General features: G+C 53.9%; 7 protein-coding genes across 7 annotated transcripts; 4 read left to right on the top strand and 3 right to left on the bottom strand.

Annotated features, from left to right (window-relative positions):
• Positions 1 to 1930: 1930 nt before the first annotated feature.
• On the top strand, positions 1931 to 4845 carry CCM_03252 (pH signal transduction protein PalI, putative; the record flags this gene model as incomplete). The annotated part of the gene is made up of 4 exons (XM_006668403.1): positions 1931 to 1981; positions 2049 to 2420; positions 2758 to 2986; positions 3047 to 4845. The coding sequence occupies 4 exons, from the start codon at positions 1931 to 1933 to the stop codon at positions 4843 to 4845; spliced, it is 2451 nt and encodes an 816-aa protein (XP_006668466.1).
• Positions 4846 to 6327: 1482 nt separating this feature from the next.
• Positions 6328 to 7875, top strand: CCM_03251 (uncharacterized protein; the record flags this gene model as incomplete). The annotated part of the gene is made up of 1 exon (XM_006668402.1): positions 6328 to 7875. One exon carries the CDS (start codon positions 6328 to 6330, stop codon positions 7873 to 7875), a length of 1548 nt encoding a protein of 515 aa, XP_006668465.1.
• Positions 7876 to 9377: 1502 nt separating this feature from the next.
• CCM_03250 (ethanolaminephosphotransferase) lies at positions 9378 to 10830 on the top strand (the record flags this gene model as incomplete). Its single annotated transcript, XM_006668401.1, has 3 exons — positions 9378 to 9685; positions 9821 to 9963; positions 10019 to 10830. The coding sequence occupies 3 exons, from the start codon at positions 9378 to 9380 to the stop codon at positions 10828 to 10830; spliced, it is 1263 nt and encodes a 420-aa protein (XP_006668464.1).
• Positions 10831 to 11466: 636 nt separating this feature from the next.
• Positions 11467 to 13230, bottom strand: CCM_03249 (bZIP transcription factor (Fcr3), putative; the record flags this gene model as incomplete). Its single annotated transcript, XM_006668400.1, has 5 exons — positions 11467 to 12001; positions 12116 to 12342; positions 12422 to 12562; positions 13056 to 13070; positions 13150 to 13230. 5 exons carry the CDS (start codon positions 13228 to 13230, stop codon positions 11467 to 11469), a joined length of 999 nt encoding a protein of 332 aa, XP_006668463.1.
• Positions 13231 to 14678: 1448 nt separating this feature from the next.
• CCM_03248 (aspartyl-tRNA synthetase) lies at positions 14679 to 16505 on the bottom strand (the record flags this gene model as incomplete). Its single annotated transcript, XM_006668399.1, has 2 exons — positions 14679 to 15356; positions 15408 to 16505. The coding sequence occupies 2 exons, from the start codon at positions 16503 to 16505 to the stop codon at positions 14679 to 14681; spliced, it is 1776 nt and encodes a 591-aa protein (XP_006668462.1).
• A 622-nt stretch (positions 16506 to 17127) lies between these two features.
• On the bottom strand, positions 17128 to 21458 carry CCM_03247 (TORC1 growth control complex subunit Kog1; the record flags this gene model as incomplete). The annotated part of the gene is made up of 3 exons (XM_006668398.1): positions 17128 to 17344; positions 17392 to 21020; positions 21072 to 21458. 3 exons carry the CDS (start codon positions 21456 to 21458, stop codon positions 17128 to 17130), a joined length of 4233 nt encoding a protein of 1410 aa, XP_006668461.1.
• A 1658-nt stretch (positions 21459 to 23116) lies between these two features.
• Positions 23117 to 25350, top strand: CCM_03246 (uncharacterized protein; the record flags this gene model as incomplete). The annotated part of the gene is made up of 3 exons (XM_006668397.1): positions 23117 to 23735; positions 23788 to 24975; positions 25031 to 25350. The coding sequence occupies 3 exons, from the start codon at positions 23117 to 23119 to the stop codon at positions 25348 to 25350; spliced, it is 2127 nt and encodes a 708-aa protein (XP_006668460.1).
• Positions 25351 to 26399: the final 1049 nt, after the last annotated feature.

Raw genomic sequence — 26399 nt, 5'->3', positions numbered from 1 at the left:
GTCATGCGCAAGTGACAGCATGCCCGTGGCGCATTTGGCGCCACCAGGTCCGGTGTGCTGCCAAGTCTCCAGTGCAATGCTAGAAACAAGTCATGGGTGAGGTAAGTGACGACGTCTCTTATCTTTTATCCAAAGCAAAATGGCGTGCATCGATGATTGAATCCATCCAAAACGACAACTCCAGGGTATGCGCGAACAGGTGGGAGCTTGCGGGCTGAAGATGGAGCCGAGAAAGGACACAGCCCGGCTTGCGTGGCCAAACATGAGACAAGGAGGATGGGAACTAGTGCCTTTCTACGTACATCGTATATGCTTCAAATGTTGGGAACTTGGTGTAGCGTACGTAAGCTTGACCCTTGACGATAACTTTTTTGCCTTGATTCAATATTCACACCTCTTTGCGCATTTTATGATATTGAGATTCAACGATGTGCTAGTTACTGGGAAGGGGGGGGCGGGCGCAGGATGAGATGAAGCGCAAAGCTGTTTCAGTGCGGTGATGCACGAACCGGCCGCAGATGCGGTCGCTCTCCCGATGTTGCGTTGACGAGAACCCTCGGTTTCCTGCAGGAGACGCGTCGGCCTGGACGCATGCAAACGAAACGGATCGACTTTTTGCGGTGCAGCTGCATCATTTATGCAGCCGTTGGCAGTTGCTCTGCGCTGAGGCGGCGGCATGAGATTTGTGCAAGCAAAAGCGCATGAACCGCAGAGTCAAGAACGCTGTCATGTCAGCGGATGATGACTGTCAGAAAGAAAGTTTCGCATGGTTTGCGGCTCTTGGCGGCGAGACGCAGATCTGTACGGATAGTCACAGATCTTGTACGGGTTAATAAGGAAAAACTTGGGCCAATTTAAAATTGAAGGCGCAGCTTTGTATCGTACATCGTGGTGTGGGCAAAACGTGGACTGTGTCACTGTTATTGGTGCAGGGGGGGGAGATCAACGCTCCTGGATTAATCAGTGAGAGAAGATAGTCTGCATGTACCTATTGTTTCGATTTAATAAGAAGTCAGTTTTTGCTGCCATGTAATTTTTTGAGTTTTTTTGGCGGGATCGACCATGGGAAGCATTTTTTTGAGTTTTTCTTGTTCGTTATGCTCCAGCTCGATGAATCAGTCGCGGCATGAAAGAAGAGGCAGGCTACGAGGTAACCACCACTTATTTTATTACTGTTGGTGGCGTTGGCGAGTGGTGTGTGGGCTTTTGAGCGCCACACGGCTTGCGCGCATTGTAAACCTTCCTCATTCAGATGTAGATGAAGAGAGAAAAAAAAAAGGAGAGAGCGCCCGCCACGAGCGAGGCCACGTCACCAAGCTGCAGGTCGAGCGAAAGTGAGGTTCGGTTGAACGATGAACTAGATCCTGTCAAGATGGGATTAACTTAGTATGTAGCCGCTATTACAGAAAAACAGACAGAAAGAGAGCGTTCGTATTCTTCGATTGGAAGCTTGTTGGGCCGTTGACGTCAACCACCCGGCGTCGAGGGGGGTGAACTAGCCCGAGTCTGGCCAACGGGCGTGGGGTCACAGATGAAGCTTGGCGAGGGCAGGCCTGATGATGGCCATGATGGCCATGATGGCGACATGAGGTGTAGAATTTGTTTAACTAGCAAGGGCTGGCTACTCGTGGTAATGGGGGCATCTTGAGGCAGTCACTGATGATTTATGTAGCATCGTCGCGTGGGAAGCAGAGGGTATTACTGGGTAGACATGGTGCAGTTTGCTGGTCCTCCCCTTTCCGTGGCGCGGGCCGAAGATGAGATTCAGAGCAAATAGCTATAACTACCAGGTACCACCTTCAGGGCACTTTTGCGCTGCATATTCATCACCTTCTTTTTTGGTGGGCGGCGTCATGGAGAAATCCTTCCACATCTCCAGGTACTTGCCCGGTACCATGACGACAAGGCTCTCCCCATTCCAATCCATCCCATGCCCTCGTCGTTCCACAGCCGCATGCACGACAGCGTCGCCATGCACCGAGTAATAGGCACATACGCACTCCCTACTGCCAAGTGCCAACTGACAGAGCAGGCCAGAATAATCCCAGCCTTCTCTTCCCACATTCTCCCTCGTGTGCCTGAATTGCTTGCCCTGCTTGCCCGCCCCCCAGTGGAATGGCCCACCAGCCTTTCCCCCCTCCCATAAAGATAATCCCACTAAAATCGCTAAAAACAGCGCTGAGTCCACTCGACTGTGCACATCTATTGGCCTACAGGGAACCACCCAATCCGCCGTCGTCCCCTGTCCAAACGGTACATCGTGGATACCTTGGACCATCCCCCCCTCCATTGTCCACAACTCCTCCTCTCATCAATCAGAGCCCGATAGGTTAGTAGTAGTAACTAGGCGCCTCTTGAATTTTGACAAGCTGCCGCCTCACCTGCATCCTGCATCATTCTGCCCTGCCAGCGAGTGTTTGGTTCGGCAATTCTTGTCTGTCTGCGCTGCGACCAATCTCGCATTTCTTGGCGGCACTCGCTCTTCATATAACTAATTACGAACAAACCATTGCTCTTCCTCTCGCTGTTGGCCCGCGCTACTTGCTCCGCCGAAACCACCAAACATCGTCTTCAGCGACCATCAACGACGCCAATCTAACGTCATACAAACGGGCTCGTTTTCCATCTTCTTCGCGTCACCCCGACTCCCCCTCTCTTCGAGCTTCAATATTATTCTTCCCCGCGCAACCACAATTAGCTTCAACCGATGCGCCCATGACCACATCGCCGACTTTCCCTCCCCTCGCTCCCCTCTAGTTGCTTCCTCACCTCGTGTCGCGCTCCCAGCCGACGGCCGACACCATGCTGAGACCCGCGACGCCGCTGACGATACTCTTGACCGCCGCCCTGGGTCTGCTCATCATATCTGTCATATCGGCGCCCCTCACAAAATCAATCTATCTCGGCAAGGCAGGCGACACCATATACGGTGTTCTGGGCAGATGCACCGGCGACAAGTGCACCAAGGCCGCCATTGGCTACGATGGTGAGCAGCTTTGCGCGAACAAGCTTCCTTCAACAACCTCCCACTAACATTGCTCTGCAGTTTCCGCCGATGGCTCAGCTACATTCACCCTGCCCGAGGCTACCCGTCAGACCCTTGCCAAAACTCTTATCCTGCACCCAGTCGCCGCCGCCGTCACACTCCCAATGTTGATCATGGCGGGGGTTTCCCATATACACGCCGCCGCACACTCGGCCCGCTACCTTCTCGCCCTCTTCATCTTTACTCTCATCGCCTTTCTCGTCACCCTGGCCGCCACAATCATCAACATTATCCTCTTCATCCCGCACATTGCCTTTGGCACCTGGCTTGTCCTCGCCGCCGCCATCATCCTCTTCCTCAGCACCATTGTGACGTTTTCGATGCGCCGTTCCATGGTTGGTAGAAAGGCTCGCCGCCGTCAGATTGCCGAAAATGCCGAGATGAGCGGCGAGAACTACTACAACCGCGGCGAGGACCCCATGAAGCCCATGGTCGCCATGTCTGGCGCAAATTCTGGCGCCGACGGCCTGCCCGTGTTTGCCTCGTACGAGAGGAACCACCAAAAGGATGACCAACTTAGTGACGAGCGCATCCCTCTTACACAGGTGCGCACCGCGGAACCCTCCCCCGTAACAAACACGAGCGACCTGGCAAACGCCGGACCCTCGCGCGCCGCCTCGCGTGACAGATATGGAGGCCAGCCCGGCCAAGTGGACCCCTACGGAGCGCAGACCCAAGCCTATGGCCCCAGCGGCCGCCCTAGTAGAGGAAGTATGCCTGGCTATCGCGGAGGCGGTGCCCCGCGTGGTGGTCGTGGTGGCTATGGCATTCCAGCGCAGCGAAGAGATAGCTATGGCCGTGGTGGAATGGGCCCTCGCGGTAGAGGTAGCCCCTATGGCCAGTCCCGCGATGGATATGGCGGCCCGGCTATGGCTGGCGCCGCCGTTGCGGGAGGTGCCATGGCCGGAGCTGCAATGGCTCGTGGTGGCCACCAGGGCTACGGCCGACGGTCTCCAGCTCCGGGACCGTATGACACCTACGGTAATCAGCCAGCTAACGAGCAAGGAGACTACAGCAATTGGGGCTCGCAAAGTAACCTGGGTCGTACCGACGCAGACCTGCCGCGTGCCGAATCGCCGCCGCCTCTGCCCACCGGAGCAGCCGGCTCGGGCGTTGGCCCACCTACCGAGATGGCTACCACCCCGTCAGCGCATCACGGCTACGGCGCACCACCCACCAGCACGACGCTTGAAAGCAACAACAACCTTGGCGGCATGGTTTCCATGCAGCAGCAAGGCCATCCTACGGGGCAGATTCGCCCTGGCTACGCGAGCGATGGGAGCAAGTACAGCACCGACGAGTACGTCGCTCCACGCACCGCCTGGAACCAAGGCTCTGGCAGACAATCCCCGCGAGGTCAGTCACCCGTCCACGCCATCGATCGCCGTCCCGTAGCTGCCGACTACCGCGGCCCGGCGAGTCCTCTGGCCGGCGGTAATTCGACCTATTACGAGGACGTGGAGCCGCGATACGAGTCGTCCGGCCCGCACGCCAGTCGAGTCGGGTCGCCTCCCACGCACATGTACGAGGACGTGCACGCCATGGACGGTTCGCGCAGCCCCGCAGGCTCAGAGCGGTCCAACTTTACGTCGGTCTCGCAGCGAGGGGTCAACCCGCGTTGGAACCCGCATCAGCATCCCATGCCGCACAACAGCACGCGTCGGGCGCTACAGCAGCAGCGTCAGGATGTGCTCCTCGACAACCCCGACTTTCAGATCGCAGGCAGCCGGTCCGGCACGCTCAAGCACGGCAACCCGGCTGGCATGGTTCCTGGGAGCGCGTATCCTGCGCAAATATAGGGGAGTTGACTTGTTTCCACAATCGCTTTTATACCTTTTGTTCTTTTTCGATTAGATTTTCCAACCTGTCTTGGATTCGGATATACGGGTTTCTCGACCATTGCTTGCGCTTCTTGTCGAATTGACACTTGCAGGCGGTATGCGCATTCTTTCTATATACATAGTTGTTACTTTTCTTTTGCGGCTTGCTCGATTGTATTTTTTCCCCCAGACTTCTTCTCAAGCCCCATTCGGCTACTACTTGGCCAAAGTCTGGCCATGGAAGTTTTTTTTTGTTTTCATTATGGAATATTGCCAGGAGAGGAGGATGCGGGACAGGAAAATTGGAAGAAAGCCGCCAAGCGCGTGCTACGAGGTATACCATAGCGTGGAAGAGATATGGATCATGGTACAAGCGCTTGGGTTTCAAAAAGGGAGGCGAGCGTTTTCTTGTCAAGATGGGGATATCATGTGGTACTATATATATATTAAATGGATATATGTATAATTCAACAAAAGACGCGTCTTTTGAGAATAACCTGAGAAGAACCTGCCTGGATGAGCCGCTGCAGCGTAGAGAGAGGGCCGTGTTTGAAGGGTCGTTTGCACCATGACGGCGCGAGGGGGCATTTTGGGCGCCAATTATCACAGCTGGCGCCCTTCGTTTGCAGTCCCGACTTGACCGTTTATTTTCATCCGGCGGCCTAGAGAAATTTTCTCCATTCGCCGAAGCATCATCCAAAACAACTCTTCCAGACACCATCAGTCCATTCACTCCTTATGGCCCAAACCTGGTGTATTGCCGCCGCAGATGTAGACGCCTGACGACAACAACAACACCTCCATTCACTTATTTACCCTTCTTCACCATCTACAAAACTCAAATTTTGCCATCTTGTTTTCCCCTTTCTTGCCCTCGAAGACGAATCTTTTTTGGACATCGGCGGCTGCCACTCGCATATCTTCATCCTCTGTCTCCTCCTGTCCATTTGCACTTTGGAGAAATTGATTGTTCAGGGTTTTCTATACATCTTTTTGGATTCATCAGGTAGGTTCTTGGTCTTTCTCGCTCTGTTTTCCTCTTTGAGACTGGTGGAGATGCTGCAGACTCTTGGGGAAGGTGCGCTCGCTTCGGGCCTTCGGCGATGGGTTTGACCAGCTCCCTCCTCTACCCAACTTCCTTCAGTTTGATGAATAGGTATCATCTTTGCTCTAATGTTGGAATGACGATTCCTCCGTCTCTTACACTTCACTGATACTTTGGCCGTTCTTGGGTGCAATTTTCTCTCCGTTTTTGTTGACTTGTTGGAGATTGTGTTGGACACGAGCGTTGCTGTTTTGGCGCCCTCCTATTTGCCTCGTCTAATTCGAACTTTCCCAGATCTCGTTTTTCCTTTGTTCTGTCTATTTGTTCGACATCTTCGCCAAGTCATATAATCGAGGAGCAGGACTTACCCACACGCTTGAAAAAAATAATAATACCCGAGCCGAACGACTCTCAAGATGGAGAAACAATCACCAACAGACAGCATCTCTCCTTCCACCACCGCCAGCGGCTCTTCTAACCCGTCGATCCAACCTACCTACACGACGGCCGGTACCATTTACAATCCAAATACGTCACAACCCCTACAGCCTCCCACCAGACGAGGCCGGGCACCCAAGTGGACATCTGGCGGTGCCTATTCGGACTTATCCTTACTTCCACGCTCTCTCATTGCAACTCTACAAGCCAAAAGCAACGGACGGAGCTCCCCGTATAACGTGGCTCAATATACCCCTTTGCAGCAAAATTACGACCGAGCAGCCAACCCCATCAGCAAAAACGGCTGCTTCGATGAGATGGGTCACCGCTGGAACAGTACCCCAGGCGACGCTGGCCTAGAGGTAGATGAGGTGGGTTACAATGCCATTGGCCGGGATCCCGAGGAAGACGATGACGATGAAGATGGAGATGACGGAATGGACAGCATCATGATGAACATGCCGGTCAAGTCGCTTCACAATCTTGCCTCGTACGCGAACCCCAATCAGAAGAAGGCTCAGAAAGCCCTCCTCCGTCCGATCAAGCCGAGACTCAACCCCCAGAACACATATAGTGCACACGACATGCCGGTCCAGCATTGGGACCCAAGACCAAGCCCTGACCATTATGACCGATCCTGGGCCAAACTGCGGCCGTCCTACTCGGACTCTGTGGCATCGCAGCTGATGGCGAAAGCTGAACTGCAGAGTATCACGGCAAGGAGCCAGCACCAGGAAGTGAGCCCGCCGCCCAATATCGAGGATGTTGAGGCGAAGAATGCCTGGCTTACGCATATGGCCCTTGGGGCTCCGAGGCCCTTGACTGCTGGGCCCCCGGGACAGCGTCAGTATCGGGCGTCGACGTTCAAGTCTACCTTCAAAGCACTCAGCACCGAGACCAAGGCTACGAAGCAGATGGACGACGATGACGCTTATGCTATTACGGCGCGAGTACTACAACACGCCGGTATTGACGATGCTCGTGGCAGGCTCGAGGGCTCGCTATCCCGACATGAGTCTGAATCAAACAACTACACGCAGCTTTTCCAAGGCAGCCAGCAGCTGCCGAGAGGCTCGCCCAACGGGAGCTATGGTATTGTGGGATCTCCTGATAAGGGCTATAAGAGACGTGGCGTGGAAGAGTTTACGGCTTCCGACGCAGCACTAACCCGGCCTGAATGGGGCACGAAGGGGTCGTATCAACAGTTTCGTGGAGACGCCGAGTACGAGGCCAATCTTGCGACGCAGACGGAAAAGATGAATAAACTGTGGTACCATGGCTGTGAGACACTGTGCGGCGAAGCAGTGGGAGAGGCGGACAAGGCGAGGGACACATATGTGGGTGTGATTGGTGATGGACGACCGAGACAGAGTGGATGGAACAGGCACAGTCCGCTCGCGATTGAAGAGGCCAACAAAATGGAGGTGTCAGAGCACACCAAGCCGCTCCTCGACATGGCCATGGCGAACCTGGAGCGCAGACTTGAAGAGCTGCTCAAGAAGGGTCGTGAGCAGGACACTAACTAGGGAAGAGGAACTGTAACTAGGGTTGGGTTCGGTGCGATAGGAGATGGTAGGCCAGGTGTAGCTAAATAAGACATAGTTGTAGCGATGTTGTGTTTGACAGAAGAGTGTATATCATAGGGCGGTTGGAATATGAGGCTGGTTGAAGGATGGGTCTGCAGATGGCCTAAGCGAGTTAATACAGGTAGGTGTTGATTTTAACTACTTTTGGAGTGTTGATACTTTTGAGAATGTGCGTGATGGGGATGGGAGGTGTCGGGATGGAGCATATATGTAAAACAGGCAGCACAAGGTCACTATTCTGACAGCAGATTGATGGTTTCCCGGCAACTCGGTAGTACCGAGCAGCTTTCAGCGACACGGTCGACTTGTCGTCAATAAATTATCAGAGCGCGGCAAGCGAAAGACGGGACGGAATAAGGCTGTAGAGGAGCCGGGAGCGGGGGAGTGGAGAGATGAGAGATGGAATGGGGGACTAAGCTAGGAGGAGGAGGAAATGTGATGTGGGAGGGCGCGACTGGGTGTGCTGGCAAGCGACGTGTATCTACGTACCTATTCTACGGACCTAACGTGTACAAATTATGGTGCGCCGGAAAAGGGAGCGCGTGATATTCAGGGGATATATTGTGTGTGTGGGGAGTGGGCATGTGAAGGGCAGGACACGGAGCAACTGTTTTGACGACGACGATGGTGAGCCTGGTGCCCGTATTGATGACCAGAACAAACCAATTTATTCTTATTATAACTAGAATAATACTGTATAAAATTATGAATTATGTCGCTGGGGGCGCACAACAACCCCTGAGAAAAGAAAAGGGGCACAATCAAAGGGCCCGCTCACTGGGCTGAGGGTCTCGTGCGCAGTTCCCGAAGACAGTTAGTTGACGGAAAAGGGGAGACAAGACGGAAAAAAAAGGGAACAGACATCGAACAACATCCCATTCGTATTCATCTTTGTGCCCTTTTCCTCATCCATCGTCTTTTTGGTGTGTTTTAGAGCGCACACGTGTTTGAACGTTTCGTCATAGGTTAATCTGGCTTACGTGGGTCCCCTTGCCCCGTCAAATCATCAAATCATCTGCAGCAGCTGCCTGCCTCCTGAGAGTCGGAACAGGGCCAATTTTTCCTCCCTTCACCCCATCCTCGGCTTTGACCAACTTTGTTCTACGGTCGCTTCTGCACCTTGTTGTCGCACTCTTTTTGCGCGCCAGGTTCTAATTTTTTTTTTTTCGTTTCATTCTTTTTATCTCTTCTTTAATATACCGTCTCGGCCTCTCCTTGCCTCTGCGACGCGCCGCTGTTACGGACCCTGTCGTTGTTTCGATCCGCCGACTTTCCACCCGTCGTTGTCCGCGCGCCCGCCGCCTTCCGCCCCAACGGAAAAAAAAAACAGAGATTCTCGCTGCCCACACCAACCACGACCAGACAGACAGTCCCACGATCCCGTCTACGCGAAAACAAACCCCATCGACAAGAGCGAAACACGAACAAAAGGCGTTCCAACCATGGTCTACATTCGTCACAACGAGCTGCCGGCGCTGCGCGAGTACAAGTACTCGGCGGTGGACCGGTCGCTCGTGTCCAAGTACATCCTGAAGCCGTTTTACACGAATTTCGTCATTCACCTGTTTCCCATGACGATGGCGCCCAACATGATTACGCTGACGGGCTTTGTATTTGTCGTCGTCAACTTTCTGACGCTGCTGTGGTACAACCCGACGCTGGACCAGGACTGCCCGCCGTGGGTGTACTTTAGCTGGGCCATTGGTCTGTTCCTGTACCAGACGTTTGATGCCGTCGACGGCGCCCAGGCGTAAGTTTTCTTGGCTTCTCGCTTCGCTCGGCGTCTCTTGTAAACGATGCGTTGCTTTTAAGATGCGGTGGCTTTTACGGCCCACGTCGAGCGAAGCGAGGGAAACAAAAAAGACTGGACTAACAGTGAAAATAGTCGTCGCACCAAGCAATCCGGTCCTCTCGGTGAACTCTTTGACCACGGCGTCGACGCCCTCAACACATCCCTCGAAGTCCTCATCTTTGCCGCCTCCCAGAACATGGGCCAGGGCTGGAAGACGGTCGCCGTCCTCTTTGCCTGTACGATTTTCCCTTGTAGTGTTCCGCCGTACAACGTGCTAATCCATTCTTTTAGCGCTCCTCACCTTTTACGTCCAGACCTGGGACGAGTACCATACCAAGACACTCACGCTCGGCATTGTCAACGGCCCCGTCGAGGGCGTTTTGATCCTCGTCCTCGTCTACGCCCTCACCGGCTTCCTCGGCGGCGCCCATGTTTGGCAGCAGAGCATGCTGCGCGCCTTCGGCCTCCCGGACAACATGGGCATCCCCATGGCCATTTACAACCTGTCCTTTACCGAGTGGTACCTGGTCCAGGGCACCGTCGTGCTCGTCTTCAACACGATTGAGTCTTCGCTCAACGTCATCCGCGCTCGCCGTGCCCGCGGTGACAACACGCGCGGCGCCCTCATCGGTCTCGGCCCCATCTTTTCCGTTTGGTTCCTCGTCGTCTCGTACCTGAAGCTGCAGCCCGTGATCCTGCGCAACCACCTGGTGCCGTTTGCCATTTTTGTCGGCCTCGTCAACGCCTACTCGGTCGGCCGCATGATTACCGCGCACCTCCTCAAGCAGGACTTCCCCTACTACAACGTGCTCGGCGCGCTGCTCATGATTGGCGTCGCGGATTCCATGGGCCCCATCCTTGCTGAGCACCTTGGATTCGGCTGGCCGAGCGCCTTGGGCGACGGCCCGTACCAGATTGCCTACGTCTTCTTCATGCTGGGCACCGCCTTTGGCGTCTACGGAAGCTTCGTCGTCGATGTCATTGTCACGATTTGCGACTACCTCGATATTTGGTGCCTCACTATCAAGTACCACCACGTCGAGGACGACTCTACCACCAAGGCTCCCGAGCCTGCGTGGTCCAAGACGCAAAAGACGCACTAAATACGAGAGTTGGTATGGTATCAGGTTAGGTGGGGAGAGGACCTTTGTTGTACGTTGAACAGGACAATGTGGATGCGTTAATTCGTAGGGAGCTAGTGGAACACTGGCGCGTGGCATCTTTACATTCTCTTCTTGTTGCCCAAGTTTGGAGGCCTTTGTAAAGCAGTTTATTATATTTGGGAAATTAGCATAAGTTTGGTTGCTCTTTTTGTTGCATGGACAAGAGATCGGAAAATGGACGAGGACGGGCGTTTGTTCGGATGTGGGCGTTGAGCTTTTTTTTTAATCTAATGTATCACAACAAGACCGCTCTCTCTATTCTAAAGCGTCGTGAGGATTTGGCTTCATCTTTGTACTGTTTTGTAGACGCCGCCTTTATCAGGAGCATGTACACGTGTCTGTGGGACAAATATTATTCTTCGTTAACTACGAGAACTGCTTCGAAAATGTTCAAAAAGCCGGTTATACAGAGTATTGCAATCAACAAGCCCAACCATCCCTCTGCTAAGTCACAGACTATCTTTTTTCGGGGTTTTCTTTCTTTTTTTCTCTTTCCTTTTTTCTTTTTTTTTTTCTTGCTTTTTTTATTACTTTCTTTCTTTCTTTTGCATTGACCGTGGCCGTTTTCTTTCGCCATCATAGCAAATCGTCCGACCCGCTAGCCACGCTCTGCTCAATCGCCTCCCGAATGGCCGCCTCCGGAAACACGGGTCCCTGGCCGTCACACCGCACCGCCGCGCGCAGCCTCTCGCTCACGCAGCCGACGTCCACCAGCCCGCGCCGAAACAGCTTGTGCGAGACGATGCAGTCCCACGTCGCCCCGGCGGCGAGCAGCCGCCCCCCGTCGTCGCCAATGACGATGCGGTGCAGGGGCGCCGAGGAGCTGGCGTGTCCCTGGAGGACCTGTGCGTAAAAGTCGGTCGGGTGGTATTCCGTCGGGCCGGTGGTGGTGACGGGGCCGTTGTTGTTCGCCTGGAGAGACGAGGCCGACGTGGGAGGGATCAGGTAGGCGGTGGCGCGGAGAATCTCGTTTTCCGTCGACACCTTGTCGAGGTCCCGTCGTAGACGCTCGTTTTCCGTCGCCACGTGCTGCTGCGCGGCCTCGAGACCAGCGAGTTTGGTCTCGAGGTCCTTGACGTGTTTTTCCTTGCGCTCCCGAAACGCCCGTTGCCTGTGCGTATTCCCTTGGGGTTAGCGAAACGCTGCCTCCCTTCTCGTCCGCCTTGACCTCTTCGGGGCTTGGATTTGCGAGAAGAAAAGAAAAAAAAAATCAGAAGAAACCTACGCTGCTCGGTTTTGGGCTTTGCGGCGCGACTGCGCGGGCGTCATGTCTTCGTCGTCCGACTGTCCCTTGTCGCCTGGGCTGTGCTGCTGCTGGCCGACGAGGTTCGGAGGCAGCGTGGGAGGATCGGGAAAGGCGGCGTGGAGGCCGCGGGGTGTGAGACCAGTGGCGCCGTAGTCGTAGCGGCCAAAGTCATCGCCGCCGGTGAGGGCAGCGGCGTCGAAGCCTTCCTACATGATGCCGCGCGGGCTGTTGTTAGTTGTTGAGTGAGGGGGAAGAGGGGGGGCGTTTGGAGAGGGGGGTCCGCACAGGCGGTGATGTGTGCCCAAAATCATCGGAACCAGTCGAAGTAGATTGTGATGGCGTCAAGGGCTGCACCGGCGGCATGAAGTCGTACGCTTGCGCGCCGGCGGCGGTGCCGTACTGGTACTGAGAGGAAAAGTCCATCGGCTAGGGAGGCAGTGGCTGGCCGCGACGTGGGAAATGGGTGGATGGGTTGACGGCTGATAGGTTGGGAAATCGCCTCTTAATATGTTTTGCTTGCTGCTTGACGCTGTTGGTTGAAGGTGATGACGTGCAGAGGGTACGAAACCGGTCGACGGGATATTTTGGGCTGCATCAGCCTTGCACGGTGATTGTGGAAGATGATAGATGATAGATGATGTATTGTGCGGGAAGGGGGCTAGTTAGAGAGGGGTTTTTCGGGCAGGCCACACCCTACTGGATGCCCTTCCAAGATGTGACCTTCCAAAATGTAACCTTCCAAGATGTGACCTTTAGATGTGACCTGCTAAGATATAAATTTTCTTCTTGCTGGTATCGCGAATAGAGTCTTGATGGATTGAGGCGATACTTATACGTTAATCCCCTTCAATTGCGGAGGAGGGTCACGAGATGATAGGCCGCTTATCGTTATCCTGATGTACTAGTTCCCAGTAACTACAGTTCCCGCGCCCTCCTGTTAACTAACTGCCCTAACTGCCTACCTGTTAAAAGTGTTCGTTTGTTTTTCGCGATACCTGGTTGGATAAACATACCCTGCAAGTTCCCTGCTTGCTCTCCTCCTCCTCCGCAGTTAAAGGGATCGGCGAGCTGAATGGTCTTGACATACTATCCATAACTAGTTAGTGCATTTATCATCCCGGAGCGCTCGGCCTAAATTTACGGCTTGGAGCGGCTACGCCTTGGAAAGAGGGGGGGTAATTGGTCAGCCTGGCGCTGGCTAGTTGCATGCCTATTCAAAGAACATTTATCCACGACATATAGCCTATCCGCAGACCTTTTTACCCACGAAAATATGTGTATTTTTCAAAAACATCTCTTTCCGCCGCCACGATGATCATTGCCTCGGGACTTCGAGTGTCTGCGAACCTCCGTGCTGGAGCTGGCCGCCGGAGTTGGTGCTGGGCCAACACAACGAATACCGTAGGCCGGTCTCAATGGAAAATCTGTTTACAACCCGTTGAAAATAACGCTTTTGGCGATGTGACAGTTTTGGTGGAGACCATCGCCGAAACTCGTACGACGTCGCCAACAGCTGAAACTACCGAATTGTCCAAGAATACGCCCTCTGGGCTGATCTGCTAGTCGGATCGACTGGCCCAACCGACTCATCTGGTTAGCTGGACGGCGGGACTACTCACATAACTTGTAGAAAAACAGGACCTTACGAGGTATGTTGCTTTAGGTGAATTTCACATGGAAATAGAGGTACCTTTAAAATTATGTTATTTCTTTATGCAACAGACTACCCCCGCCATATACAGCCACTCTAAAGACAGCCACTTCACAGGGATAACTTCAGACATCTTTATAGATAGAATATGTAGAGCTGCATAATATGTACTTAATAGTAAGGGCAAGTTCTGGCTTATACGTAACCTATCACCCTCAGTTCCTGCACCTTGAATTGGCTGCGCAAGTGGATCATGGCTGCGTGATTTCACTACACAACTAGACTGTATGGTTGCATTTCCTGTTGTGCCGGTGTACAATTCACGCTTTTTGACGAATGCTTCACTAGCTCGACCCGTCATCGGCTTTCAATTTACATGATTAGATAAACATTGGGCTTGCCGAGATCCTGGGCGAAACACTAACGGCCGGCCCAGACCGGATGTCTCGTGATGTAGCCATCATGTGGTTACATACCGCAGCTAATAACACATCTCACAGAGGGGTGAAGAAAGCAAAGATCATAAGGAATAGTATCCTCGTTGGGCTATGCGACGGAGGGGTAAAAGGAAGCGAAGATCCCAAGGAATAGTATCATGACTAGTTAGGTAATGCGACAGAGGGGTAAAAGAAAGCGAAGATCACAAGGAAAATAGTATCATAAGTTGGATTATGCGACAGAGTCGAGTCATGGGACCTCTCTTTGAGGAAATAAGACAGCTAATCACGGAAAGTCTCCGTGCCATATTTCTGGACCATCCCTGCGACCAAAACGAGGCATCTCCGGCGGCAACTACATGCAACGAAACTCGATTGATTCTTCCACCAACTATAACAACTTTTGTCCTTCATCCTTTTGCCCGTGCCATCTACAGCACGTTTACCTACCCTCTCACGGCGTCAGACGCTTCGGTGTGCGCGGGTAGTAGCTGCACAGGTGTACACTCGGCAAGTTCAGGTACCACGCGACCACGCGATCCAGGCCGATACCACCACCCCCATGCGGGGGCACGCCTGCGCTACGAAAAACGTCAACATACTCCTTGATGCCCGGGCTGTTCGGGTCCACGCCCTTCTTCTTGATCCGGGCCACTAGCGCCTCCGGGTCGTGGATGCGCTGCCCTCCAGACAAGATCTCCTGACCGCGCATGAAAAAGTCGTACGCATTCGTCACGCGCGGGTCCGCCGGGTCCTCAAGAGCGTAAAACGGTCTTGCGCCTTCAGGGAACTTGTCAAGCACGTAAAAGTCGGTGTGGTACTTGCTACGGATTAGCGCACCCAGGGCCTTTTCCTGTGGCGTCGACATGTCCTCGTCGTCCGTCACGTGTCGATACTCGGCCGGGCCTTCGGCGCGCAGCAGCGCCTGGCCCTCGGCAAAAGTGAGGCGCACTTCCTTACCGGCCGGTGGCAGCAAGAAGTCGTCGGAGGGGTAGACGGTACGGATGAGGGCAATCTGCTCGGCGCAGCGCTCGGCTAGGCCGCGGAAGATGTGCAGGAGCGTCGCCTCGAGCATGTCCCGGACCTCGACGTAGTCTTCTTCAATCTCCATCTCCAAATCAAGACCAGTAAACTGTCCATGTTAGCGGAGCCGCATAAAAAGGAAAAAGCTCCAGATACACACCTCGGTCATGTGGCGGGGTGTGTTGGAGTTTTCAGCGCGAAACACGGGACCGATGCAGTACACGCGCTTGCGGCCGCCAGCAATCTCAATTTGCTTGTAGAACTGCGGCGACTGCGCCAAAAATGCCTGCTTGTCAAAGTACGGCAGGCTGAAAACGTTGGAGCCGCCCTCGGAAGCGGCGCCAATCAGGCACGGCGGTTCAAACATGTTGAACCCCTGGCTGTCGAGGTACTCGGCGAACAGCTTGCGCGTCGTCATGCGCACGTCGGCAATGGCCTGCTGCACCGGCGACCGCTTGTGCATGGCAGGGTTGCTGAGATGGGTGGCCATGGAGGCGCCCGGCAGGACGGCGCCGGGTTCCAGCGACGCCGCCTCGACCGCCTTGGTGGCCGCGTCCACGTCCGCGTCAGTACCCGCGGCCGGCTCCTCATCGTCAAAGTTGGCGACGGGCCGGTTCGATACGGCGAGACCCATGCCCAGGACCTCGGGCCCGCGCGCGATGACGTAGCACTTGGTAATGTGCAGCTCGTAATCGGACACGCGCACACTCTTGACCGGTTCGAGCGGCTTCTCGATGCGTCCCTCGACGAGCACGAAGCTCTCGAGGTTGATGGCGCCGATCCACTTGACCATTTGCTTGCTCACCGGGGTCCCTTCCGCAGACGCCGCCACGACGCCCTGGATGGCCCAGTCGCGCTCCTCGCGGAGCTCAACAAAAGCCATCTTGGCGCCCTGCATGCGCGAGTTTTGGATCCACGCGCGGAGCTTGACCGTCTTGCCCAGCAGCGCGGCGTCGACGTGCTTAAGGTGCGCACGGGGGCCGTCCACCTTGGTCGTTGGCAGAGCCGGGCCGTAACTGTCCTTGGCCAGATCCTCGGCGCCGCCGGCGGCGGCCTTGGCGGCGGCCTGGCTGGCCTGGTGCTCAGCGGCGCGGCGGGCCTTCTCTGCTTCCTTCTTGGCCTTGGCTTCGGCCTTTTTCAGGGCCTTTTTGGAGGGGCCGGCCTCGCCAGCCTCATCCTCTCCGGCGGTAGCGGCGGCAGTGGCAGCGGCGGGCTGCTCAACAGGTTTGACCGCCTCGGGGGCGGGAGTGTCAGCCATGTTCCTGATCGTATCGAGAGTTTCGTTTGTGGCGTGACTGTATTCGGGCGGGGTAGGTCGTCTGCCTTCGCTCGAACTAGTATCGTGTCGACGACGAGTCAATGGCAAGCTGCAAAACGATAGTAATGTGAATTTCTACCGTCAATCAAAGGAGAAACCCAGTGGCGGATACGGACAATGTTGGAATGGCTCAAGATGATGAGAAGAGGTAAAAAAAAGAGTCAGAAAAGATGGTGGCAGTTTTTACCCCGCCAACCCTCCACCACCGCGTCATTCTCCAGGGTGGGGTGACTTGGCTGTTGCTTCGGCATGACTCCTACAAATTACAGCGATCCCGGTCGATATCATGCGTATCAATCTAAAAATACAATCATAGTATATTCAACGCTGATATTAATACCGCTTGTCTTGCGGCAATATTCCTAGCCAAATACGCAAACTATGCAGCGGCCAGCTCAAAATACATGTCTTGCCGAACGCCATCCATCTCATTACTCAAAATTGGCCAGCAAGGAAAATCCGACTAGAAAAAAAAAAAAAAATAGACACGCTGAGAAGAACCTCATATATGTAGTAGTAAAAAGAGGAAATGTATGTCGAAGCAACCCTACCCAGTGTCCGCTCAGGACAGATTCAGTGGCTCGCCCTTTTCGCAGGTGAATAGGTTGATGTGATGATCGCCTCGCGCCGCACAACCTAGGATTGGACGGTGTGGGTGGAACGCCGTCGCCGAAATGGGCGCACCGCGATTCTGCTGCAAGAAGCTCGAGTACGGCTCTAGCCGCGAGAGCTCGGCTCCTTCAAGGTTAAAGATCTTCACCGAATGTGTAGAGGTACCACTGTGTTCGTTAGCTCAAGGAATAATGACAAGGTAATCGTCACTTACACTGCAAATACTGGTAGGTGCTCGTGCGTGCTGGCAGTGCGCAGCGTATCCCGCGTCGTCTGGAACGACCGCAGAGCCTTGTCCATCCGAATATCCCAAATCTTGACCTTGCCATTCCGGCTGGCGCTCATCAGCTCACGCTGCCCGCCACGCTGCATGTGAACAGCTTTGATCCATTGACGGTCCGACTCATCCTTCCACTTGCGAACCATGGATTCCTGGGGCTTCAGGCGTGTGTCAAAGACGCGAACTGCTCCGTCACCAAAGCCGGCCACAAAGAGATCACCCGTCATTTGATCTGAAGTCAACGAGGTAACGCATGATCCGGATCGAGCAGGAATATCCATGACACATGTCTCGCTGGCGGCATACCACACGCGAATAACACGTACATCGCCGGCAACGAGGACTCGCCCCTTTACTTGCTGCCAGTCAAACACCATGCCCGAGTTGACATTGCTCGGCACCATGTGCGTCAGCGCGCGCCATGATGTGGCCAGTTCAATTTCTGAGTCGGAATCGTAGTTGCGATATATTCTAATGACGCCATCCGATGAACCCGTTAGAAGCATTGCCTGGTCGTCTTCATTGATAAACCTCATATCGCTGATCCTCGATCCTTCAGGGTTGCCGTTGGAAAACTTGCTCAGACGACCCTGTCGCTTCCAATCCCATACCATGACAGTGTTGCCTTCGTCAGACACGGCTAGGTGATCCTCATATTGGTGGAAGGTCATCTTTGCGGGTTGCACGGTATTGTTAATAATGCCCAGTTGGTTATTCCAGCGATGGCTTCCCGCAAATTGCTTAAGCGGTTGCGTCTCACGCAGGGTTGTCTCGTTTCGTTGTCTTCTCCAGAGCCTCTCATTGTAGTCTGTGCTGCCGGGCTCATCTGCCTCACTGTTTTTCATCTGGGGTTCTCGGAAGTACTCCGTTGACCAGTCCAAGAACTTGCTAACCAGAGGTAGAGTGGGGCTTTCCGTCAAATCCCGCTCCTCAAATTCACCAGAGATGGGCTCACGCGCGGTGTTATAGGTGGCGGGGGCCCCAAAAGTGTCATTTTGCTCAGGCGGCGCAGAAGCTTGATCTGGAGGAAGGGAAGCACCAGGGGATCTGGGTGGAGCCATTGAAGTCACAGAGCCAGACGGTGTAGATGGCCGAGACTTGTCCTCTGCACCGACAAACGATTGAAAGAGGAGGCTTGCCGTACGTCGAAGGAGGCCTGGCGACGGCAGGGGCGCTGTGACAGGGGCGCCATTTCCACTCATGAGGCTTCTCCGCTGATGGGCCGTGGCAGCACTCTTGAAAGTAGCGCGATTTGCCCTTCTCTGGATATCTCGCATCAACGCATGAGCCTGTTCGCCGACAGGCGAGTTGATGAGGGCTTTGTGCATATAGTCAACGATGACAGTAGCTGAGCGTTGGACGTCTGGGTGAGGGTCAACGCTCAAGATCAGGGCATGCTTCCAGCAAGCCATGTAGACACTGTTATGTGAGAGACCATGCGCCGCGGGCTTGATTGTCCCATCCTTATTGCGGTTTTCGGGGCGTGCATAGTGCAATCCCATCTTGTGGTCGTGCCCGTCATCTTGAGGAGGGAAAAGTAGATAATCCTTTTCCTCTTGCAGTTGTTCAAACGCAGTCACTAAAAACTTACTTTCAAAGCGGACTATAAAGTGCGACAAGAAAACTAAAAACTCCTTGCGCACCATGGGGCTGCCATCGGTTCCCATGTCAAGAATCGTCCAAGCAATCGACTCTTCAATTTTCGCCACCTCTTCGGTCAAGTCTGGGATGCCGAGGAAGGTAGTCATGGCATGAATGACGGCTGCACGCACCTCACAGCAAGCGTCTTTGGTGAGGCATGCCAATGTCACGTAAGCATTCTCTCTGATGCCGCGCCACTTGGCTTCTGGGAGATCTTGCCATAGCTGACTGATGCACAGGCATGCCCACTGCCTCAAGAGATGATTATCTTTGTTTTGAATATGTGTCAAGCAGTAAGTCATGATGTCGGTTTGATTGCAAATCATCTGACCATTCTGGTAATCCTTGCACAGCATAGCCAGGATAAAGGCACACATGGCCTTGTGCTCATCGCTGTCAACAACCGGCAGCGCCTCCGTGGGCTTTAGAATCTGGGCAAAGTAGGCGTAGCCATTGTCTTTGGCCAGATCTTGTTGGCAGCTGATGTCGACGGCGATGAGTCGAGCCCAAATAAACACCATGACGGGCTTCAATTCGGTCGCGGCTGACTGGAGAAGCTTCAACACGTATGGAAAGATGCCGATACTGAGAGCCAGCTGCACCGACCACGGACCCAAGTCGAGAAATCTGCCAAGGAGGATCAGAGCACGAACTCTATGTTGCTGGCTTAAGAGAACCTGCAGCACCACGGGTAGCTGATCCGGCGGCCTTTGAGCAAGCGCATCTCCACGCGTCAAGTAGACTTCAAACGCGGTTAATTGTTCAGTGAAGAAGGTCGAATTTTGGTACTCGTATTCGGTGCCGTCAGCTTCCTTCTTCTCAAGCATGGGAAGTTGCGCGAGCGCCATGTCCACGGCCAGATCCCAAGTCTCCCAAAGAGGGTGCTGGTGCGTGTCAGGAAGCTGTGGATACGATTGAGGGTGGCAGCCATAGACCATCATAACTCGTTGAGCAAGTAGAAAGTTGCGGAAGAGGGCCGCAACCATAAGATCTTGGCGGAAAAACTTTCGAAAGAGATCACGGGGAAGCGTAGTCCAGGCGATGCTATCCGTAATGGCTGTAAATATCCAGTTGAGCTCACCAAGAGGGGTTCGGCGCTCCTGAAGACGGCCAGGGAGCTTCTTGGCACGCTCGGGGGTCAACGTTGTCGGGAGAGGATTCTGCAGGACAAAAAACCAGAGAGCCATTTCGATGGGAGTAGTAAGACAGGCAGTAAACAAGTCAGCGGGGAGTAGCGGGTTCGTCGGAAGATTCTCTTTGGCGGCGCAGGCAGCCAGATGAATATAGGGACGGAAAGCGGTTTTTTCGTAATGAGGATCGCGCTGGGCAGTCTCCTTTTCCTCATCCTCGTGCTTCTCTACGAAGCGATGGTAATTATTGAGAATGTTGCCCGCCTCGGAGCAGTCCCACACATAGATGGTAGGAGCCTGCAGCCAGTGCTGAAGATCATATAATGATACTGGAATATATTGGGTATACGTCTTGTTGAAGACCCAAATTTCGCCAGATGCTGTGGGCTTGGGCACGCCGTGGCCGTTGTAGTGAAGAAGAACACGCTCATCTTTGGCATTTCGACGCAGCGAGACGCAGAACTTCTTAGTCTCTTCAACGGACGGGTCTAGATACTGCTTGTAGCGAGCTCTGATGGCTAGGGTTTCGTATTGGGACTGGAGGCCCTTGCCGATGTTCTCCAATGCCTTTTGAGCCGGCGGCACAGTCGGGTCGGTCCATGCCTCGAGCTTTGCGCCTGGGTTCGTTTTGAGCTGGTCGGGGGGCTCAACGCCAATGTTGAGACAGACGGCGAGAGCGGCCGACACGGTTTTTAGACGATCTCTTTGACGCCAGTCGTGGAGCTCAGATTGAAGAGCTTTGGGTTTGCCCGTCGTTTCGTGTCGCTTGTCGGTAAAATACATGCACCAATTCTATACAGAGTCAGCATGTTCAGGGTCGTACTGTGGAGGCGCGTGACGTACAGTTGCGAGCTGTGTAATGATGTGTTCTGATTGATAATGATCCTCGAAGCCATGCCTCGCTCCCCATTCGGGAATCTCCTCCTCGCCAGGTTCCGAGTCGTCTTGCTCTTGCGGCCTGGCGAAGTCACTCTTGGAGCGCACGAGCAAGGGTTTCGTAAAGCGCTGTGGGTGCTGCCGGCCGACGTCGTCTCTGGTCTCGGCGCTGGAGGAAAGACCATTCTTCTGGCCGGGCGCGCTAGAAGGGCGCTGACCGTGGTCATCAGGGCTGTGGTTACGGGAGTGATCCTGGGTCTTGAATCTTGACGGCTCGCCATTGATGCTGGCGGGATTGCTGCTGTGGCTGTGGCCGTTGGGAACCAAGCCGTTCGTTCCGGCTCGCAGCGTCATGTTGACTCGTGAAGAGACGGGCGCAAAAGTCGCGCGACAATGATCTCTTGGCGTCTAACGATGATATGAGGTCTGGAAGTGGCGCGACTGAGAGTGCGCTCGCGCCCGCAACTTGGTGATTGGGGGGGGGGGTGGCCACCCACAACACCGGTTGATGGGGGAAGCTGCTAAAAGACGAAGCTGAGCGGCGCAAACGGAAAGCCCATGACCATACAGCTAACGGTGAAAAAATGTTGCTGCAGCGGCGGAGATAGGCACAGCGTGGCTGGTGAAATTGCCAGTCGGGTCGATGAGGAGCGCGGAGGAAGGCAGCCTTCGCAAATGTGAGGTGAGTGGAAAGCGGCTTTGGCATTTGCAGTGCGGAGGGAGCACTGTGGTGCTGCGGTCTGTGGTGGATGGCATGCACAATCCAAAGTGGATGCACAAAGTGGATGCCTTGCACAACACCAGCCTCGCCGGCCTTGCTGAGCCACAGTTGGGTAAATGTTGATTCTAGGGATGGCGCCACAGCAGGTTGGGGTTATTCACCACGCAAACAACGAAATTATTGGTGGTACCGAGTCACATCGCGACTGATCTAGTACAAAGTACGAAGCGCTAGGGACAGTAAGAAAATATGTTCAAAAATACGCATAAATGATCGATCGCACGAGGCTCTCGACTAGTTAGTTAGCGCCACCAGAGCTGGGCGTAAGCTTTGTGCCCGGGCACATACAATACGAGCTGCCACAAGGCATCAACACGCCTGCGACAGGCAACGCACTGCAAGAAAACGAGAAGTTGCGAATTTCGCCCTTCAAGTGTTCGGGTAGACGCAATCAGTCCAGCGCAACAAGGTTGGGAGTAGTGGCAACAGAACGCGTCCGTTAGTCTGTTTGGGCCGTTTGGGCCTCCTCCAGGATCCTTTCGGGTACGCGGCGGGCGTCTCCAATCTTGAATAATGAACGACGTTTCCTCGAATCAACAAAAGACCACACATGATCCATCCAACTGAAAATGGTAGCACGACGGTTTCTTTTACGTTACTCCGCAGCCTTTGGCATTGGCACGCGCCAATTCGTCCAACGCACCATATCTGAATGTCTACTTCTTTTGCAACCTTCTGGTCGCCTTTGCACTTATGCCATGGTTGTTTCTATTCAGGCTCATCGCAAGGCGTTGCAGCAACTCGCGGCTCTTCCCGTCCTTCCGTCTTGGCACAGCTCGCCAACCCTAACTACACTGGTCCAGGTGACCGAACATCTTTCGCCCCGTTAATACCTGTAGCCTGTTATCATTCAATCCGCCGCAAGCCTGGGCTAGCATCACACCAGCAGCGGTCAACTGACACAAGCCGGATGAGCCTTGAAGACGAGGCTTTGAAGAGCTGAGCGCGCTAGAAATTAATTGTCCAACCCAGGCGATCGCCAGTCACAGTCATCCGACAGCCAGTAACCTGGTTTCATCCACGGCGCTTCTAGTTGCAAGTTTGACATCACACTGCAGACATCAGGCTATCAACATGCACTCGCCACCTAGTGGCAAGCCACTCCGCACAGCCGTCCAGCACTGGATTTAGATTGCTATAAGAACTCTGGCAACCCTCGCAATTCATGTGCCGATAGCACGCTAGCACAGAGAAACCACATCAAAATCACAGTGAAGGCACACTCTTCGTCATGCCCTCGGCGCACCAGAAACCAGCCAAGCGAACGGACGCTCCGAATGGTGCGCTTGCTGAGGCCCCCCCAAGCTACCAAGAAGTTGCCAATCAGCCGCCAAGCTACCAAGCAGTTCCCGACCAGTCATTCTCAGCTCCCTTACCAGAGATCACCTTTGCTGGTAATGCCTTGTCGTCACAGAGTAAGGACCCATCCAATAAAAACTATGGCTTCGATGTTACCGAAAGCTGTTGCCTTGCCCATCTCAAACTGCTCCATGCTATCGAGGCAATGAAGCAAGACGTTGGCTACACCGACGGTCTTTGGGGAATATGGGACAGCCTGGTCCTCGATGGCAAGGGGGTTTCCTTTGACTCCTCAGAAGTACCCTCCGACATGAGAAAGTCTGACTTGACTGGAGAAGAAGAGAAGAAGATGATGCTTAGCAAACTTCGTGAAAAGAGATGGGCCATCTTTGTAGCACGAGCTGTTGACCGCTACGAAGCCTGGTGGAACGCTCAAGATATCAAGATGCTCTCGGAGGGCGACACGACTACCAAAAATGGTAACAACTATATGCGATTTCCGAGTACAAACCAAAAGCTCGACTGGCAACCGTCTACATTGCCTCCTCTCGGTAAGCCTCTGTTGGCAGACTTGCCCCGAATAATTGCCAACTTGGAAAATAGACGTCCTTATGGTCATGCATACACATATGCTTAACCCTCGAGCTTTTTTGGAAGACACTATGCGATATGGCCTGAACAAGCTCTGGGCGACTGGCCTACCCTGGGAGCTAATAAACAAGGCAATTGCGGATGACTTCACCTACCGAGCCGCTGACGATACTCAAGCAGCCTGGGTGGCCAAAAGTCAACGCAACTGGCATAACCAAGATGATTCCCAAACAAAATCTCTGCAATGCCCCTACTGCCGTACATGGTATCAAGCACCGTGGACTACATGCGGCACAGACGAAAGTGGCAGTTCCTACAGATCCAGAGATTTAATTGGTGAGGGATATGGTGATGGGAAGTTTACGTTTTCGTGCACTTCGTGCGGTCGGGAAAATTACAAAGAACTGCTTTCAGTGTCCAAGTTCCTACACGACTCAGATCTGTTGGTCGCTAACGGAGTCCCTATGCCTGGCACCATTCTGAACCCACAGAGCGGACGGCCTGAGCAGGATCCCGTGATGAGCCCAACTTCCAACGGGTTTGCCCGCACGTTTCCCAATCGTATGACTCGAAAGTTTATCATCAACCGTGTCACGGCGCTCTTCCGGCCCGGTGGTGACCATCAACACCCAACAATGGACACAATCAAACTCTTTATCGAAGAGGTCATGCAGGATAACGCCAAGGTGCGCGAAATCGACGACTTCCGGTCGTGGCGGAGGGGCAAATATGGCATATTGCCCAACGCACGGTTATCTACGCGAAAGATGATGAGCCGATACTGGGACAACTTCTCCCCCTTTGCCCTCGATCTTTGTGGCGCGGTGATGCGTCAGGGCATCTTTGTGGACAAGATGGTCCAATTGGATTGGCTGCACAGTCCCTCGGCCAGAGATACAATGCAGCGCCTGATCCAGAAGTACCAACGATTCCTGGAAATCATGGTCATATTTCCAGGTCAGACGATTGTGCCGACTCTCGATGTCGACCTCGCCTGGCACACACATCAGCTCCACCCCCAGTCCTACTACCAACACACAGTGCGCAAGACGGGCAAGATGGACAGGCAGGGCAAGTTTATTGACCATGACGACAAGATTGACGAAAGCAAGCTCGGGGAAGCATTCATTTTTACCACCAAAACGTACCAGGATATGTATGGCGAGGTTTACAGCGAGTGTACTTGCTGGTACTGCGAAAGTACGTTGCATGCTGGCTCTGCGGTTCTAGTCAAGACTAACTCTAGAATGAACAGCTGTCCGGTCCTCATTCGTGTCCTCCATGAGCGCTACATTCCGTACTAAGGAATACAAGCTCTTGCAATCGTTCTGTACTCCTGAAGCTGCGAAGCTTTACCCTCCTGACAACTCGGCGCACGTGTCGGCGCACAACGCCGTGAGCTTTGCCAGCATCGCCTCGGCCACTGAGCGAGCGAGACAGGCTCGCCACGCACAAAAAATCGAAGAGGAATATAAGAAGGCCCAAGAGCGAGCAGCCAAGAAAGGCCGGCAGCTGCCACCGAAAGATGAATACTACAACCACTGGGGCTACTCATACTACGGTAACGTCTTGTAGCAGCTTCTTCTGGTTCTGCGCAGGTTACTAATTGGTTGCTATCTTAGCGTATGGGCCATGGATGTATCCAATGTGGTTCACGGGTGGTATGTATTATGGTGCCGATCCTTGTCAGGTTGGCGCCGGCGCTGCGTGTGCTGCAGGCACTTGCGGCTCTGGGGGGGTTGCAGCCGGAGGCTGTTCGAACGAAGCTGGGGTAAGTGTGATTCGTGTCTACAGCAGTTCATGAAGAAATACTAATTTTCTTAGGGCTGTAGTGGTGGCTTTGGCGGCTTTGGCGACGGCGGAGCAGGAGGATGTGGAGGAGGCGGAGGAGGGTGCGGCGGCGGCGGCGGCGGCGGCGGAGGTTGTGGAGGAGGGGGTGGTAGCTGATAGTTCTAGTAGCCTTAATGTTGATTCGTACCTTGATGTCGTGTTCCAGGTTTGTCCATGTCTGAAGCTGACGCGCGCAGCGACTGCGTTTGTTCTTGACGACGAATCACGAGTGGGAATTACGCAATACCTGTGCCAAGCGACAAGCCACCAGCGGTGTTGAACATCACTTGCCTAGACTGGGAAAGAGATGGCCTATACATTGCATCAGTGCCGTGTACCTGTGTGTGAATGGTGTTAGATTCGGAATCAATCGCTGACTGTCGAGTGGTCTTGGGCTGGGCGTGCCTGGCGAGCTACCAGCATTAGCAACGCCACTTGTTGGCCGCTGCCAAACAGAGGCAGCTTGTTACGAAGTAAACGAACTCGACAATTTTTCAACGTATTTTCATAGGTCGAGTTTATGTCACGGGCAAAGGCAATCTTGTAGTCTATCACGGGTGGCGACTCACGTTCGGCCCCTCTTGCTTATCTCTATCAGACACGCACTAGAAGGAACTCACTGAAGGTGTAGCGAAAGACAAGACTCAAGACCGAAAAAGAAATACATGGTTTATAAGCGAGCTACGGGAGTAAAAAAAAAAGACGACATTGAATTAATATAGCTTGTACAAAACCTGAGGTTCTGACCGACGATCAACACATCGAGCTTGCTTGGCGTCCGGCGCGACCACCTG

This window comes from Cordyceps militaris (assembly GCF_000225605.1).
Source record: "Cordyceps militaris CM01 unplaced genomic scaffold CCM_S00002, whole genome shotgun sequence".
NCBI classification, from domain to species: domain Eukaryota; kingdom Fungi; phylum Ascomycota; class Sordariomycetes; order Hypocreales; family Cordycipitaceae; genus Cordyceps; species Cordyceps militaris.
This window is presented reverse-complemented; position numbering and strand designations above follow the sequence as displayed.